This window comes from Sceloporus occidentalis, unplaced genomic scaffold (genome assembly GCF_023333645.1).
Source record: "Sceloporus occidentalis isolate IW3139 unplaced genomic scaffold, rSceOcc1.0.p SCAF_14, whole genome shotgun sequence".
In the NCBI taxonomy this organism is placed as follows: Eukaryota; Metazoa; Chordata; class Lepidosauria; order Squamata; family Phrynosomatidae; genus Sceloporus; species Sceloporus occidentalis.
The window spans coordinates 16,696,749-16,715,417 of record NW_028316994.1 but is presented as its reverse complement, the minus strand read 5'-3'; the positions used below and the strand labels follow the sequence as shown (position 1 = coordinate 16,715,417).

Here is an 18,669-nt window from a genome sequence, read left to right as displayed (position 1 = left end):
AGTCCTATTTATACACAATTAACTGAGGTGTCCTTGTTCAGCACCATTTACCCAGTGAAACAGCTAGCTTGTTTTCTTTTTAAACCACCATGTTGTTTTTAAACGTCAAAAGATGAGCTTTAGTCTTCTATGTGTATGCGCCATAAGTCGACTGTCTCCCCATGAATTTCATAGGATTTTCTTAGGTAAGGAATACTCAGAGGTGGTTTTACCAGTTCCTTCCTTTGAAATGTAGCCTACAGCACACCTGGTATTTGTTGCTGGCCTCCCATCCAAGCATAGCTAGGACTGGCCCTGCTTAGCTTCAAAGATTAGACAGGCTCTGGTGCCTTGAAGGTATTTAGGCTTCTGTTAGTTGATAAATGCCCTGCCAGACAGGTATTTATAGGTTAGATCCACAGGTGTGAAAAGATGAGCCTTTCAACCTTTATCCATTGAAAATAGATATACTTCTCATGCTGCATATTAACACAACAGCTACTCCTAAATGGGACGATGAGAAAGGTAGAAACAGATTCCATGTACCTCTAATATACCCCTTTCTAAACAATTTTGGAAAACGAATGTCAAAAGACAAGATCTGTTTTTATCTAGAAAATAAAAGTTCCCGCCTTCTAGCCAAAACCGCATTTTGATTTTACACCTTGAATGCCTTCTTGCATGTTCTTCTCTCACACTTTAAATTCGGATACTTAGGCTTTCAGAACTTGGTTGTTAAAAACTGACATGGGTTTGTGGGTTTTCTACTAGCAGCAGTAATACAAAGAGATGCATTTTACCTTTTAAATGAAGCTATTAAAACAAATAGTTAAATATTTGTTTATTGAGAAATATTTAATGCACATGCGAGGAAATAGATTATTTCACCCACAAAGTGTGTACATGAGCAGCAATGCGTAGAGAACCAAACTGAAAATTCTAAAATGTTTTAAAAGGATGAGAAAGACTCCACTTTTACACATAATTGTTATAGTCGCTGTATTTCTAAACTTTCAGTAACAAATGCTATTACTTCTGTTGTTTTCAGATAATCCTTAATTGTTGTTGTTGTGTGCCTTTAAGCCATTTCTGACTTATGGTGACCCTAAGGCAATCCTATCATGGGGTATTAATATACAGAGCCAGCATGGTGTAGTTGTTTGAGTGTTGGACTGCAACTCTGGAGACCAGGGTTCGATTCCTGGCTTGGCCACAAAACCCACTGGGTGGACCTTTGGCAAATCCTCTGCTCTCAGCCTCAGGGGAAGCCAATGGCAAACCCTCTGCATACGGTAAATCTTGCCAAGAAAACTCCATGTTAGGTTTGCCTTAGGGTTGCCAGCACACAACAACAACAACAACAATGAATATTTTTGTTAGAATATTTATACCCAGCGGCTTGCAATAGCATTAAAAAGGTGAAATAGGCTGAAAACAGTAAGATAGTTGAAATAAGCTAAAAACATACTAAACAATTGTTACTGTGTGACTTCAAGTTGTTTTAGACTTATGGCATCCCTAAAGGGACACTATCACAAGGTTTTCTTGGCAAGATTTGTCCAGAGAGGGTTTCCCCTTTGCCCTTCCCTGCAGCTGAGAGAGTGTGACTTGCCCAACGTCACCCAACTGGTTTCAATAGCTGAGCAGGGATTTGAACCCTGGTCTCCAGAGTTGTAGTCCAACGCCCAAACCGCTACACCATACTGGTTCTCTGTATTCAACAATATAATGAGCTAAAAACAGATTTTAATTTTTAATTTTTTAAAAAAAGTATAAATACAAGTGTTGCAGCCCTTTGGGACTCCAGGGGAGAGCAAGCCACAGTTCGGGGCCATGGCTGAGAAGGCGCTTTCCCATCTATTTTCCATGGACACAGTGTTTTGACTTCACTGGTGGGACACAGAGGAGCCCCCCACAGCAGGTCTTAATCCCTGGGCAGGCACATATTGGGAATGGCACTCCCTCAAGTATCGAGGTCTCAAGCTGTTTAGGACTTTAAATGTCATCACAAGCCCCTTGAATTAAGACCAGAAATGTATTGGCAGCAAGTGCAATTATTTTAAGAGTGGCATTACATACTGTTAATATGATATTCCAGTTAGCCATTGAGACGCTTCATTTTGCACTAGCTGCAACTTCTGAGTTTTCTTCAGTGGCAGCCCCACGTAGAGCACATTATGGTAGTCCGGTTGGGAGGTTACCAGTGCATTCACCGTTGCAGCTAAGACTGTATCTGTACTACGGAAATAGAATCATAGAATCATAGAGTTGGAAGAGACCACAAGGGCTATCAAGTCCAATCCCCTGCCATGCAGGAAATCACAATCAAAGCATGCCCAACAGTATGCAAAGGAATCTTGTAGTACCTTGAGACCATTAAAAGAAAGAGATTGGCAGCATGAACCTTCATGGCTTTGACCCCAGTTCATCATATGCATGATAGACCTTGTCACAATAGGTCTACCAAGAAAATAATGCAGTGTTGGCACCACTTTAACTGCCACGGCTCAATGTTATGGAATCCTCAAATTTGCAGTTGTTGTGATACCAGAGCTCTCTCACAGACAAGGTTAAATATCTCACAAAACGTCAATATCAGAGGTCCATAGCAGTTAAAGCAGTGTGAAACTGCATTATTTCTGCAGTGCAGATGAATCCTTGGTTATCTAGGTTAAAAATATTAAATATTTAAATATTAAATATACAGTGGTGCCCCGGGTTACGAAATTAATTCGTTCCGGGGCGCCGTTCGTAACCCGAAAAGCCTTCGTAAGCCGGATCGCCATAGGCGCTAATGGGGAAAAGCCGCGTTTCGTGCGAAAAAGCCGAAAAAAGCACCAAAATTTTTTTTCGTAACCCGAATAAACATTCGTAACCCGGAACAATTATTTCCTATGGGATTTTTTCGTATCCCGGAAATTTCGTAACCTGGGTATTTCGTATCCCGGGGTACCACTGTATTTAAAAGGAACTTTTCTTGTATTTTCCGTGACCTGTTATATTAAGTATAAAATGCAGTTGATGTTTCTAGTTTCCTGTATCCTCTACCTTCTTCCATTTCCTTGCCATGCACATGAAACCAAAACAAAAATGTGTTTTCCTCCTCTAAAATGTCAATGCGCAGTGTTTTTGATTGGTAAGGTAGCCAAGGGGGTGAAGGTATTCCTGGCTGAGGTGGTACCCATCACCTTTTCTCCCATGAAGGAATTGGTAGAGGTGACCTGCTCACAACACGTGGGTGCAGGAGTGCCATCGTGCCAATTCACACCTAATATGATCAGGCAGCTGAGGCCAAAAGGGTAAGCCTGTTTTAGTTCAGCTGCAAGATTAGGATTTGAGGGAAGGTGGGGGCAGATTTACGAAGGTGCTGGAGCATGAGCAGAGCAGTGGTTTGGCTAATACCAGCCAAGGCTGATGGGATAGGATGGACTTTAGCCAAAGCAGTTGCCCTCTCCCACCATGACCTATGTGTGTTTGATAGTGAATGCTTTTCTCCATGTTATATGGCACATAAATGGGCATGGCTCTCAGCAGGACAGGCAGTGATAACTAGGGGCATGGAATTATCAAGGACTAGGAGGCATTTTGCTTTCTTTCTTTCTTTCTTTCTTTCTTTCTTTCTTTTTTTGCCTCTCTTAGAAATTCTCACCAGATGGCTGTCTCTGAGGTCAAGGTGAATTTTACAAATATAAAAATGGCTACTTATAGAAGCAATGTAAGTATTCTGGACAGTGATAAGAGAATGTTTTGCCAAAGGACAGATGTTGGATGGTACTCTGTCTAGTAGGCAAAATAGGAAACATTTGTGTTTTTATGCCAAGGTGGGCAAAGTGTATCCATCCACAGTGCTATAGCATAGTGAGCAAACAGGAATGCTGGAAGCTGAGGTTCTGATATTTCTCTTGTTGACCAACAACAGCTGGAGGGTTGTACTTTGCCTACCTCTTTCTTATGCCCACTGTTTACCTGCTGTATGGAGTCAACACCAGATAATTTGTTCTGATGTTTCTTTTTCTTTATTTTCCAGCTTTATTCCCTGCATCCTCTCTTTTCTTCTGACCATACATGGTGAAACGTGACTGAGTTGATGGCGGCAAACGAACCTACTCCAACCAAAGACTTTTGGGCCTGGCCCCTGAGGAACTAAATAAAGGCTCTGTGAGCTGTGCCTTCTCCCATTTCCTCTCTTCCTTGTCCCTTATACCCAACTGGACCATTCCCTGGCTCTGCAGCAAAATGATCCTAGCCCGGTTTGACTTCCACAGTTTCTTGCTTCGTCTTTCCAACCATCCCAGGTGGGGCTGCTACAGACGTCCTCGTCGACGGGCCCTTCTCCTCTGGCTCTTGTTCCTTTGTTTGCCCTGCTGTATCCAAGCCACTACTTTCAAAGTGGGTGTGATAGGTCCTTGGAACTGTGACTCTATCTACGCCAGGGCCTACCCTGATGCGGCTGCCAGCTTGGCAGTTTCTCGCATCAATAAGGACCCAACACTGAACCAGGGATATTGGTTCGATTATGTCCTCCTCAGTGAAGAGTGCCAGTCATCCAAGGCCATGGTGGGCTTTATCAACTCAGAACGCTATGCTTCTGGATTTGTAGGTCCGGTCAACCCAGCAACCTGCGAAGCAGCTGGTTTGTTAGGAAAAGCTTGGAACAAACCCATCTTCTCCTGGTCTTGCTTGACAGATGATGCCGAGGTGGAGCGATTTGGCACCTTTGCCCGGCCATTGCCACAGGCCTCTGCTGTTCTCTACACTGTGCTCAAGTACTTCCGATGGGCTCATGTCGCTGTGATAACCTCTGCGCAGGACTTGTGGGTGGAAGTAGGCGAAGGCCTGGCCGATTCGTTGCGTAACTTTGGCCTCCCTGTCAGTATAGTGACCACCATGGAAAATGAACCCGAAGGGGCCCGGGATGCTCTTCGCAGGGTACAGAGGGTCTACGATGTAAAAGGTATGGTGGGGACAGACGATATTTTTTGTGACCAGAGCATGGGAAAGTCACTTTGTTGGACAACAACTCTGAGAATCTCCCAGCCAGTGTGGCCATGGTCCCAGGATTCTGGGAACTGTTGTTCAACAAGGCACTCCAAATTCTGATATTAATGCTGTTTGTTAGAGGTCTAGTATAGCTGTGGGATAATAGAACTAGGTCCAATTAACAAGCATTGGCTATGGCTACCATATATATTAGGGATAAACTATTTAATTTAATTGGACCCCATTCTGTGAGATGTAAGAGCCCAACATAAGATTGATGTTTCACCTCCCATATTATCTCCCACTGGAAGAACATAGCTGAATATGAGGCACACCAGATGAACAGAAGCTCACAGCAAAAGGTTTTTAAGTTGTCACTGCAAGATAATCTGTTGAGCAAAGGTTCAGCTCATAACAAGATTATAACAGAAGTGAAAATGAATTCATTTGTCAGTCAGATGATTAAGGTGTAGATTTGGTTTTTATTATTTGTTAGAAAAGCTTTTTTATTAATTTTTGATTACAACAGAAACCATTGGATTGCCTCCTCACCTCCCCCATACAGCCTAAATGTTGGCTTCTCCCAGCCTTTCCGATGATCCTGTGTACAAAACTTTAACTGGAATTAACAAATGTATACATGTGCACACAGGCACAACAAGTACAAGCACACAATCTGGATGCTTACATGGTTGGTTAGGGGACAGGGGAGGTGACAGTAAATGAAGAGCATTTTGAGTGCTCAACTGCATTACATTACCAAGTTGGACCATGAAACCAAGTTGGACTATATCAGACCATTTAGAATGGTACTATCTACATTAGTTTTCCATGATCTGATGTCCTCTAGATGTGGTGGACTACAATTCTCATCATCCACTGGCCATGCTTGCTAGGAATTGTAAGAGTTGTACTCCAACTACAGGCACCTGATTGGGGGAAGACTGATCAGTCTTACCTCACAACTGCTCCACAGTGTAGTCTTTCCCAGTCCCATCTGGATCACCAAGTTCAGCCCCTTCTCTAAACAAGTGAAGTGAAGATGCTGACAACAGGTCCTATCCTTTACTAAGTAATGAAGATATAGACACTGATTCCAGTGGCTGCTAAGTAAGAGATATTGATAAATTAGGCACCTGGTGTTGCTGAGGGAGCATCTCCCAGTGTCTTTCTTGTTCACAACCCTTTTATCTGGGTGGTTGACTGTTCTCTGTTTTTCTTTGCCCTTGGACTGGCTTCACTTTGATGGCTTCATTTACTCCTTTCTGTCTTCTGGTATCTGAACTGCTGACTTGTTATAACGACTCCTGGATTGGTTGATGACCACCCTTTAGTTTCACCCTCCATCTTGTGAGAAAATCTGTGACTGACCTGGACTGAATTGTCGGCATGACTGTTCTTGCATTATAACTCCCTGCTTCCCAGAATGCTTACAGACTGGAGAATAGACATCTCCAAACTACAACTCAGTGCTTCTGGGAAAAGAAAACAACTTTGGTTTGAGTAGGGATTGGTGCTCTGGGAATAATTTGAATTGCACTGACAAAATGTCGGAATGAAATCGCCATAGGTAAATAACAATGGCAAATTAGAAAATAATAATAATAATATGGCACTGCTTGGAAACTGCCATATTATCTGACAATATCTCACTGGTTCCAAAATTCTTGGAGAGAAGAATCTGAAGAGTCCTAAACTCCAGTTGGCAATATCAGGTAGACAGTAAAACAGATAATAATATCATTAAATTTTGAGACTCACAAACTGAGATTCAGCAGTGGGAACCAGAAATAGCTGCAGTTCCAGTGGCACTCTGGGTGTATATTATCCTAGAGCTGGAAGAGACCCCAAGGGTCATCCAGTTCAACCCCATTCTGCCATGCAGGAATACACAATCAAAGTACTCCCAACAGATGGGCATCCAGCCTCTGTCTAAAAAACTCCAGAGAAGGAGACTCTACCACACTCAGTCAGCATATTCCAATGTCGAAAAACTTTTACCATCAAAGTTTGGATGAAATCTCTTTTCCTGTAGTTTGAATCCACTGATGTGTGACCTACTCTCTGAAGCAGGAGAAAACAAGCTTGCTCCATCCTCAGTATGACATCCTTCCAAATATTTAAATATTGCTATATGTCACCTCTTAACATTCTCTTCTCCAAGCTAAACATACTCAGCTCCTTAATCTGCTCCTCATACAGCATGTTTTTGAGACCTTTTCTCATTTTGGCTGCACTACTCTAGACATGCTCCAGCTTATTAATATGCTTCCTGAATTGTGGTGCCCAGAACTGGACACAATATTCCAGATGAGGTCTGACCAAAACAGATTACAGTAGTACTATTACTTCCCTTAATCTAGACACTATACTTCTGTTGATGCAGCCTAGGATCATATTGGTTTTTGGAGTGATAAAGCAATTGCCACTAAAAGTGACACTACTTGGAACACGGCACATTATCTGATGATACTTCACTGACCCCTAGATTCTTGGATAAAATCCAAATTACTAACGGTCCCAAACTCTAGTCAGCAACACTTGGTAGACTGTGATACCAAAATAACAACAACATGCTGTAGTTAATTGCTCTTGAGTCAGCCTGACTTATGGCGACCCTGTGGATGAGACGTCTCCAAGGCTCCCTGTCCTCCACTGCTCTGCTTTGGTCATGTAGATTCAGGCCCATGATTTTCTTGATTCAGTCTATCCATCTGGCATGTGGTCTTCCTTTCTTTCTACTGCCTTCTACCTTCCCTAGCATTATCGTCTTTTCTCATGTTATGACCAAAGTATAACAGCCTCAGTTTAACCATCTTGGCTTCCAGGGAGATTTCAGGCTTAATCTGTTCAAGGACCCATTTGCTTGTCTTTTGGGCTGTCCACAGTATCCTCAGCACTCTTCTCCAGCCCCACATCTCAAATGCGTTGATTTTTTTCCCCGGTTGGCTTTCTTCACTGTCCAGCTCTGCTGTTGTTATTTTACCTTACTTTCAACAATGTGTCCTTCTCCTACTTTATCTTCATAACAATCAACCAGATTATTATGATTGCCTCAAGGCCACCCAATTAGTTTACTCCATGGTGTAGTGGTTTGAATGTTGGACTGAGAGACCTGCGTTCAATCCTCATTTGGCCATAGAGACACACTGGGCGGCTTTGGGCAAGTGACACACTCTTAACCTTAGAGGAAGGCAAAGGCAGCCCCCTTCTGAACAAATTTTGCCAAGAAAGCCTTGTGATAGGTTTTCCTTTGGGTTGCCATAAGTCAGAAACAACTAGAAGGCACACAATACATCAATAAACCGAGTCTCTATCTTTTCCCAAGGGATGATGTGTAATGTGTTCCAATTCCAGTGAGAGAGCTTTTTTCCCTAATGCTAATAGTAGTGGAAAATGGAGTGTGGGGAAGGAGTTTTGGTCACTCTTGCAACTGAGTTGAAAGTATTAAGCCTCCCTTCCCCTGCACTGTGACTCCCATCAAATCACACCTGGATACTCTTGCTCCTGCTATTACATTACAAGAGAACCTGTTGTGCTTCTCTTCCTAATTTTGCATTTGTATCACACCTGGTTTTGCCTTAAGTGTATTGCCTGCTGTCCTCTTCACATTCAGCTTGGAAGAAACAGCTTAGTTTAAATGTAGACTAAGCACCTTTCATGCTCTGTGAATAAAATTACATGAACTTAAATAACTGACAATTTGTGCATCATCCTATACACTGGAAACCTGCTCCTTAGGTGGGAGATGTCTTTTTTGGTGGCCTCTGGAGGTCTGTTTCTAGCTCTAAATGGTGCTTACTTTGAACAGAGGTGATGTTGGAAAAGTCTGCCTACAGGCTCTAAATCTCTGGCCCTGGTGTGCAATACAGGGTTCATAGCACCCACTGTCAAGCAAATTGTTTTAGTACACAAGGCAGAAGCTCCTATAAGCACCTTTCCCCATCCATGGCTGTAAAAATACAATGATAAACCAAGGAAATAAATCATCTGTTGCTGCCTTTTAACAATACCTGAGATGGCTGTTATTCCTAATAGTAGGGTCAGTCCCAGTCTTTAGCTTAGTTTGTAGCCACAGAATGTCTCCACCGGATGGGTTTGGTACACTGATTCCAAAATACTCCTTTCGTTAATCCATTGCCAAGATCTGATTTGTGAAAGCTATATATATCTGTTAATAATAATAATAATAATAATAATAATACATTTATTTGTATCCCGCCCCTCTGAGAACAATTGGGGCGGCTAACCAAGTTAAAAATACAAAACACATAAAATCCCTGGTACCCTCCCCTCCTTAAAAAAGTATTAAATCCAATGCAATATTTAAAAAACAGAACAAACAACAACAACAAACAAACAAACATACAAGTTAAAAACTGACCAGAAGGTCAACAACATCATTCCAACAAGCAACCAGTGGGAGCAGCAGTATCTTTCCCAGACGTTTTTCTAAGGCCGGGTTCTCTATTCTGGGAAGGCCTGCCGGAAGAGATCCGTTTTAACAGCCTTTTTAAAGCTGTTTAAGGATGTAAGCAGATGGATCTCGTCCGGCAGTCTGGGGGCTATAATGGAAAATGCCCTCTGGGAGGTAGTCGAAAGCCTAGATTTTTGTGGCTGAAGTAGGCCTCTCCCTTCCTTCCTCAAAACAAAAATTACACCAGCACTTGGTGTTAAAGCCTATTAGGAATCCTCTTTCACTTGGCTGGATGCTCAAGATGTTGAGAGCAATAAATAATTATTTGGTTGTGAAGAAAAGGCACCAGATGCACCTTCTTTGTCAAAGAGAACTTCACTTTGGCCGCAGTGCTAACGAGAGCTTGAAACAGGGGTCTACTGAGGCTTTTCCAGCTTGCATGGGAGCATGCTGTTTTACTTAATCTGAGATGTTTGGGATGAGTCTGTTACAAAAGTGGCACTTGGCTACACATACACAGAGGCCTTACATCCCTTATTGTCATCCCACAGGTTCAAATTATGCTATGATGAGCTCTGACTTTTGCACTATTATCCTCTCTCTCTCTCTATTTCAACTTTCTTACCCATTTCTCCTCTTCCTACCTGCGCCTCTGTCCAATTCCTGTTTCTTTTCCTCCCGCATCTCATCCCGTTCTTTTCCAGTTATCGTTATGTGCATGCATTCTGTGCTTCTGGGTGGAGAGGAGCAGCAAATCTTGCTGGAGAAAGCGGAGGACATGAAAATGACTGACGGGACCTATGTTTTCATCCCCTACGATGCCCTGACTTACAGCATGCCCTACCAGAAGGAAGCCTACACTATGTTGGATGACAGCATCAAATTGCGCCTGGCCTATGATGCGGTGCTCACCATCACCATCGACTCACCAGAACGCTCCTTCCGTGAAGCCTTCCGGGAAGCTCAGGAGAAACGGGATATTCCTGGTCACCTCGATGCTGACAAGGTGCACCACCAAGAACAGAAACTAAATGGAGGGGTGTGGATGGGGATTATTGGAGCTGAAGAAGGTGATTGAATGAGGATCTCTGTGTTAGGAGCTGTTTATCTTGCATATGCTCAACACAGCATTTGCTCTTAGGTGTGAATATGGCAGAGAATTCAGCAACCATTTTGAAGTGTTTTATTTTTACATGCAGGAATGAAATAAACAAAGATGGACTGCCTCGCTATGTTCTAGAAACTTGCATCCTGTTTTGCTTGTTTTAAACTTAAAGTCTTAAGTTATTGTACAATAAATAAATTTAAAAAAAGGCTTAACAGGATCAAGTTTCCAGCCTATAGCAAGGCAATACGTCTTTGTTTATTTTGGTCCTGCATGTAAGAACAAAAACATTTAAAAACCTTTCTTTCTGTGGGGTGAGTGTATGAGAATATCTGTGCAATAGCCCGAAAAACCCACAAAAAACTATCTGTGCATTTTCAGTGATTTTTTTTGGCAGTTTAGGTATGTTTTTATGAGCTAAAAAATTCACAAAGGTTCCCCCCAAAGCCATTTGTTTTTATGTACAGCAGAGTGTTTTGCAAACATTGTATCCTGCTATTTTCAAACATTTGCTAGCAGCCCCCCCTCCCTTTTTACTACTACTGATGGAAAAAAGTTCTGGCCCTTTTTTGTCTCAGGTGGGGGCAAAAGAACTCTAGGTGATTGACAGGCTTTTTTGATGGAGTGTCTCAACCTGTCAAGGACAAGAACATTTACAAATATGTTCATGCCTGGTCGATAAGATGGTGAAAACGACTTTGAAAACTTGTCAGCAGTCCCTGGTACAAAAACTAGGGCAGTAGAAGGCTGAATACTCCCACAGAGTATCCCACAATGCAAACAAAGAAAAATAAGAAAAGAAAAACAAATGTTCCCTACTTGCATAATTTGCTCAGGTAGCAGAGTGTGTCCCTCACTCTTTCCCCCCTTCTCTTTACAGGCTCATCCTCTCTTTGGTACCATTTTTAACTCCATCTACTTCCTGGCCAAGGCAGTGGAAAGCACCCGTAAGGCTGGCAAGTGGGTGATGGGCACCAGCATTGCTGAAAACACCAAGGATTTTGAGTTGGAAGGCTTCAGCCAGCCTGTGTCGGCTGATGAATATGGAGATGCTGTGGTCCCCTATATCATCTTGGACACGGATGGGAAGGGCAACCGTCTCTGGCGTACCTACAGCGTGGATGTGGCTGCCGGCACTCTACGCTATGTTGGCCACTCCATCCACTGGCCCCATAGCTCCAGTCCTGATTCGGATTCCAATTGCTGGTTTGACTCTGTCAATATCTGCTCTGGAGGTAGGCAATGAAGTGGTGGGTATACAGCTCCTGACAAGAATGTCCTTGTTGGACTTCACTCTCTAACTTAATAAAGGTCCATAGAATCCAAAGATACATAGAATCATAGAATTGGAAGAGACCACAGGAGCTATTGAGTCCAACTTCCTGCCATGCAGGAAGACACAATCTAAGCACCCCTGACAGCCTCTGTTTAAAGACTGCTAAAGAAGAAGACTCCACCAGTCAAGTGCATCCTATGGATTGTATGTAGCCTCCTAGGGCCACCCCAGGGTGAAATCTTTTCCCCTCAATTGCTTACTGGGCCGCTTGGGTGGCATTTTCATCATATCTTGCCCTCTTTTTTTTGGAAACAGGAATTGAACAGGAAGGACTTCCTCTCACTTCCTGTTGTTTTGGGGCTAAGTACTTTGTAACTTTGCATGAGAAAGCCCTTCCTTCCTTCCTTCCTTCATTCCTTCCTTCGTTCCTTTGTTCCTTCCTTCCTTTTTTGGTAGTATTTTGGGAGTATTTGTATAGACAGCGGGGGTTTTTTAGAAAAGGGCTCTCCTGGTCCAAAATGGCACAGGGAGGCTTAAAAACGTGGTGAAAACAGGCCCCACACCAACCAAAAAGGCATTTTGGGGGTAGCCTTTATTTTGTGTGTGGAGGTGCAGTGTGTGTGTGTGTGGGGAGAAAGCCCTCCAGGTCTTCTTGGGGTGCTAATGTGGCCACTTGCATTCCTCAGTTGCTTGTGGCAGTCTAAGTACTCTGCCACATATGAGAGATTCTGGGAACTGTTATCCCAAAAATAAAGCTTTTCCGCTGTGAGCCAAAGTGTAGGAGGAATGCTGCTGGGCACTTTTGATAAGGTAGCCCTACACATGATGAAAATGGAAGCTTCTGTTTGCCAATGGAGTTGGAAATTTCAGGTATCTCAGCTTGCCTGAGTGAAGTGAACGTGGCAACACTCTTCTTTTTTCTCTCCCTGCCCCAGGGATAGATGCTGGCTTTGTCTTTTTCATCTTCCTTATGATTATTGCCTTGACTCTGGGTGGAGCTGTCCTTGCTTTTCATCTTAGGTGAGTTGCTCAAACCCTACTCATGATTTGGCCTCTATGGGACAGAAACTGATACCTACTTTGGATTTTGGAGCAGGTCTCCTCTGAGTTTGTGATTTGGGGCAGCCATTTGGGGTTTCTGACCAGCCTTGTTGATTCCCACAGGCGCCAGTTTCAGCACGCTCAGCTAATGAGGGGGCCCAACAAGATTGTCCTCACCATGGATGATTTGACCTTCATTAACACTGGGAACAGCAAAAAGGTGAATGAACGGGAAGGGTTTCCATGCAAGGGCTTTTTATTTTAACCCTAGGCTCCTGACCCATTCAGGTTCTGGCTAAACCAAAATCAAGGGTTGTCAAAACAAAATAAAGCCACTGATGCAACAAGATGACAGCTTATTTTAATGTATAATTAGAAGCAGAAATAAGAAACAAATGCAAAGAAAACGATCAAACTCACAAGTGAATATGCCATTTGAGTCTCTGACATATTTAAGGTTGGCAGTGTGCTCCCAAAGCGTGGCTCATAGGCCATATGTGGCCCCACAGGGCTATTTTTGTGGCCCTGGGGCCCTCCAGAAATCGAAGATTTTTGGCAAAAACCCTTTGCTCCAAAATTATAGAGAGAGAGCATGGAGGCATTTCCATCACATTTGGAACCCACCCAGCTCCCCAGGGGTCAAATAAAAAAATGTGCAATTTTTGTTGTTGTTGTTGTTGTTGTTGTTGTTGTTAAAAATGCCCTCTGGGGCCCAGGAAGGCCCAAAACATGCTTCCATGTCCCCTAGAGGGCATTTGGGACATTTGGGGGCAAGAATTGGGCGGAAGAAGCATTAAATCAGGTGTGGGCATCATGAAGACAGAGTGGACCTGATTCAGGGTTTTGGTCCTGCATCCTGTAAACAGGACACAGTGAGCCCAGGGGAATTTGGGTTAAATCACTCATGTAGGCAAGCTGAAAGAGAGACAGGGAAAGGTGGACTAGAGCAGTCAGAGTAGTACAGTTCAAGTAATAGTAATTGCCAAGGCCCAAATGAAGAATAGAATATAACCAGTGAAATAAAGGATGATGAGCAGAATAAATGCCATATATGGGAACTAATATTGGTATTCAGGCATTGGTACATGGACATTGGGGAGCTGTGTCAAGGGCTACAGGATGTGGTAGGGGTTCGACTCATGGCAACCCTGTGGATGAGATATCTCCAAGACTCCCTGTCCTCCACTGCTTTGCTCATGTCCTGCAGACTCATGCCCATGACCTCCCTAATTGAGTCTAGCCATTTGGTGTCATCTCTTTCTTCTACCCTGAACCTTTCCAAGTATTATTGTCTTTTCTGAGTCATGTCTTCTTATGAAGTGGCCAAAGTACAACAGCTTCAGTTTAATCACCTTGGTTTCTAGGGGTATTTCCAGCTTGATCTGTTCAAAGACCCATTTCTTTGTCTTCTTGGCTGTCCACGATATCCTCAGACTCTTCTCCAGCACCACATCTCAAATAAGCTGATTTTCTTTTGTATCTGTTTTTTTCACTGTCCAGCTTTCACATCCATACATAATGACTGGGAATACCATGGCTTGGATGATTCTAACTTTAGTAACCCCCAACTCCAGTTAGGGGTCATAATTGAATGTTAAAGGCGTGAAGTGTAGAAAAAAATGTTCTTGTGTTCATTCTGATTTCCCTACTTGTTCTGCCAGAGAATGAATGACAGCCGTGCTAGTCTTGGAGGAAAGAGCATGTCAGACATGAAAAGTCTCAAGAGTGTGGCAGCTCATCCGGACAACACCAGCGTTGCTGTGGCTGAGGTAACAGCCTTACCCTCCCTGCACCAGAAGTAATCCCTTATCCCTGGATACTAGTGGTGTGTACAAGTGGGGAGCAAACCAGAAGAACTCTCTATTGCAGAGACCTTCCAAGAGATTATAAGGCACTGACCACCCTCCTGCCCAGAGGTCATCCTTGGGGCAAAATGAAGACTGCCATAGGGGTGTGGGGAGGGTGAGAAGAAAGCACAGACACTGGGATTGTGAGGTTCAATGCAGTGCCCCCCTTTATCCCAAAACAAAACCTTTCCTACAGAGCTCACAATTCTCATGTAGTCTCTTCCCTTTCAAATGCACACCTGTGTTCATCTTTATATACTGATTTTATTTTTTCTTATTTTATCCGTAATACCTATGTACTGCTTGGCAGTATTAATGAAAAGTGGTTTCATTATATGCATGCCTAATACAAGTTTAAAACAAACAGATGCTGGCGAAACGTCAGGAAGAAACTCTTTTAGAGCATGGCAACATAGCCCGAAAAACCCACAAAAAACAATCTAAAGAAGGGTGGGTGAACAGCAGCCCTCTTGATACCTGTGGACTGAAACTCCCATGCAACATTAGCCACCATAACCCATGGTGAATGCTGGAAGTCACAGTTCAATGGCATCTGGAATGCCATGAAGCAAATTAAAAATGCCATATACAGTCAGCCCTCCCTATTCAACCATCCATGGCTTGAAAATATTCATATATATGTGTGAATATATATATATATATATATATATATATATATATTCTAAAAAGCAAACCTTGATTTTACCATTTTTTATAAAAGACACCATTTTACTATGCAATTGTATTTAATGAGATGGATTTTGCTATCCACAGAGGTCCAGGAAACAAGCCTCAGTGAATACCAAGGACCCACTGTAATATAAAAACAGCATTTGCTTATTTAAAAACTTGTCCTCCTAGGTTGTTATTGTTTTTTAACAAAAACATTTTCAAGCTTTTATCGACTTCCTGGCAACATTTCCTAACTGGCACCATTTTGAGAGACCAAGCGAGCGAGCGAGCGAGTGGCAGGTTACCACTGTCTCGGCTGCAGGGAGGCAAGCCTTAAGCATTCAGGGAGCAGAAGCAGGTTTTTACTCTGTAAGAAGGGATGCCCCCAGTAACCCCCATCACTGTGGCTTTGCTTGCCAGCACATCTTCCTGCTCCCTATTGCTGCTTCCCTTCCCCACTTCAACTCCAATTCCTGCAACGTATGTGTCAGGAAGTGATGCAGTCTCTAGGCACCCTGTCCTTCCTCAATCCCAAGTACTAAAACCATCAGTTTCTTGGCCATGTGATGTGTCCAGCATGGCGGCTAAGCTGGTGCCCACTGTAGCAAATAGATGGAGACTGTGGACCAGTATGGACCTTCCTCCCTGTTGCCACTGGTCTTCCATTAGTAGCGGCAAAGTGGAAGCCTTGACTTCTCCTCCTCTGCTGGCAATTTTTCACTTTCCCAACCCAACCACTCTTTGGATGGCTGTTTTTTGGGTTGTGAAAGGAGCCTTGTTCTGCAAGGGTGTTTTTGCCCAACATATCAAGGCATCTCTTAAGATCCTTGTGAATGTAAGCTTAACTGGCAGCACCCCAGTATGCCCATCACTGCCAGTGTTTCCATCTTTCCCTATTCACTGCTCTTTCCTTTCGTCCCACAGCTCTTTCAGAAATAATAATAAGAAGCAATAAGACTCGGTTACTCTCTAAAGAGTGATCAATGGCTGAGAAAATGTCAGGGTTGAATTCCTAAGCAGAGACATTCTGGGGCCTCAAGCCCAACTTGAGGGGCCCTATGCCCTTATCTATGATATTTGTGGCTGGGAGGGAAAATGCACTTTGCACTTGTTTAGAACAGAAGCACTCTCATATTCCATTATGACAACCTGTGTTTGCTAAACTTGGAAAAAATTAATTCTTTTTTTTTTTCTTTTTGGTCCCTCAACACCCAGAAGCCATTAATCAAACTGACCAGGGGACTCTGGGAGCATAGCCCAAGCCCAGTAAACTTTCCTAAGATTTGTAGGGGGCTAGGCACTGATGGCAGCCCTGGCTGAAATAGAGGTGTGGGAGCTTTAGTACCTTTCCCTTCCCCTCAACTCACACACCTGTTGTTCTGAGTTTGGACCTTCCTTTCTACCTTCTCCATCCCTCCTCCATCAGCATCACTTGTTTTGACCTCCTGCTTCCTGCTGTCCTTAGGTTGATGAGAAGCAAAAAGCCAGCAGCCATCTCCCTTTGCTCCTTCTTTTGTTTAACAGTCAAGGCATAATAGCCGCTGTCCAGGTAAGTCCCGTTTGGACTAAAGGCCTCTTTGCTGTGCCTTTCAGCCAGTCCCGTTGCCTTCCGGTTTGGTTTGCCGCATATCCTTCTCTCCTCCACTTTTGACTTTTTTCTTTTAGCTCTTGTACCTTTCCCCCTCCCGTGCTAGGTGTTTTTCCTTGTTTTGTTTTGCTCCTCTCAAATTGAAAGGAGGAAACATGTTGGCTATGGCACTTGTTGTGTACCCTTTTTCTACTTCCAGACTTAATATTACTCCATGGTAGAGGAGATAGCCACCAGGGCTAAAAAAAAAAAAAATAGGAAATTGGTCATTTGCTGGGAGAGTCTTCTGGAAATGAATGCGGTCTGAGTTTATTTAAAAAAGAGAGGTAACTAGACTTAGGTCCACATGAAAATGGGCCCTCAGTCAGAGAAGTTATTTTTGACCACTTCACATTTTTGACCACTTCATGCATCAGTTTAGTATTTGGGATTCTCTCCTTTGATTTATGATCTTTGGGGGCTCAGGCTCTTTCAAATTCTTGAGGAGAGAAGTTAAGTGTGTTGATGGTGTAAAAGAGACTTTCCATAGAAAGAAACCGTTGGTTGCTAATCTACTGCAGAGAGATATAAGAAGCAATGGCTTACTGTTAAAACTCACCATATTCAGGGGATCAGCTATAATTAAGAGACTTGGGGTGAGAAAGAATTAAACAGCCTTAACTTTGGTTGACTGAATACAATGAAGTTCAGCAGTCACGTTGATATGAAAAGCATCCCATACTCCTGTATGAAAAGCATCCTCCATTCAAGGCATATCTTGTGCCTGTTTTTGCCTTTTTGTCCAAGCCTAGCTACCAGCTTGTAGTTAATTGTCTGTTATATTCTGAGAAGCCTATCAACAAGTCTTGGAAATAACAAGTTAAATCTATATTTACTTTCTGGAGAAAATGTAGGCAGGATAGAGAGGACATGACAAAGGTTATATTTTGAAAGGAACATAATGGGGACCGAGGCACAGGTTCACTATACCGGTGAGCCAAGCAGCTTTTCTCGTTGCTTTTTTAAAATTGATTTTAAACAACATTATTAGGCATTTTTAAAGATGGTTTACAAGAATTTTGCATTTCATGTTGTTCTTTTATAAATCCTATTTTTTTAAAGTATCAGAAAACAATGAACAACCAAATAATTCATGCAGCAAACATCAGAAGCAGCAGCACCCAATTACTTTTATGGAATCGTTATAAAATGGCATGTTGAATTTGTAACTCACTCCTTCCACCTCCGATCTTTGACGTGCCAATCCTTAACTGGATCAAATTGCTTTTAAAAAGTAACTTTCCAAGTGATGCCTTTCCTCATGCAGGTTTCTTAATCTAAATATTTCCCATCAAGTAACAAGAGTTAGACTTCCCCTGAAAGATTGAACAACATACTGGATAGTGGCATAATGACAATTTCCTGACTGCAGCCTGTTGCATCAGCTAGTAGTCTCTGCCTTTCCTTCAGAAGAATCAGTTACTTTGCTTCACTGATGTTAGATGAGGATTTGGGGGATTTTCTGCACAAACATTGGGAAAATGCCAGGTTATGAGAGGCTGCCCTCAAGAGGGTAGAAAGCAATCCACCTTTGGCTGTCATTCCAGATGGAACCCCAGGTCCTCTTTATAGCCTGGAATAAAATATGTCTTGGGGATGGGGATGGGAAGCACAGTTTGATAAGCACCAAAACATATGCCATAGCAACCTTAGAAGCACTATCTCTCTGTCTTTCTTTAATCTTCCTTTGTTTTGTTCCTGGGAGTCAACAAAGAGAAGGAAGCA

At 42.9% G+C, this 18,669-nt stretch overlaps 1 protein-coding gene across 4 annotated transcripts in view; it reads left to right on the top strand.

The window, feature by feature from the left end:
* GUCY2D (guanylate cyclase 2D, retinal) overlaps positions 1 to 18,669 on the top strand; it is a 56,585-nt gene that overhangs the window by 18,997 nt on the left and 18,919 nt on the right. For 3 of the 4 annotated variants that reach the window (XR_016271966.1, XM_089480292.1, XM_089480291.1), the window contains exons 2-8: positions 4,007 to 4,933; positions 10,081 to 10,382; positions 11,362 to 11,716; positions 12,693 to 12,777; positions 12,922 to 13,018; positions 14,460 to 14,567; positions 16,783 to 16,866. Coding sequence is in view for 3 of the 4 variants with exons in the window: in XM_089480292.1 (XP_089336418.1) it covers positions 4,216 to 4,933; positions 10,081 to 10,382; positions 11,362 to 11,716; positions 12,693 to 12,777; positions 12,922 to 13,018; positions 14,460 to 14,567; positions 16,783 to 16,866 (1,749 nt within the window). In the remaining variant the exon portion in view is untranslated. The remainder of the gene's footprint in view (positions 1 to 4,006; positions 4,934 to 10,080; positions 10,383 to 11,361; positions 11,717 to 12,692; positions 12,778 to 12,921; positions 13,019 to 14,459; positions 14,568 to 16,782; positions 16,867 to 18,669) is intronic. The other variant, XM_089480293.1, reaches the window with a different exon arrangement.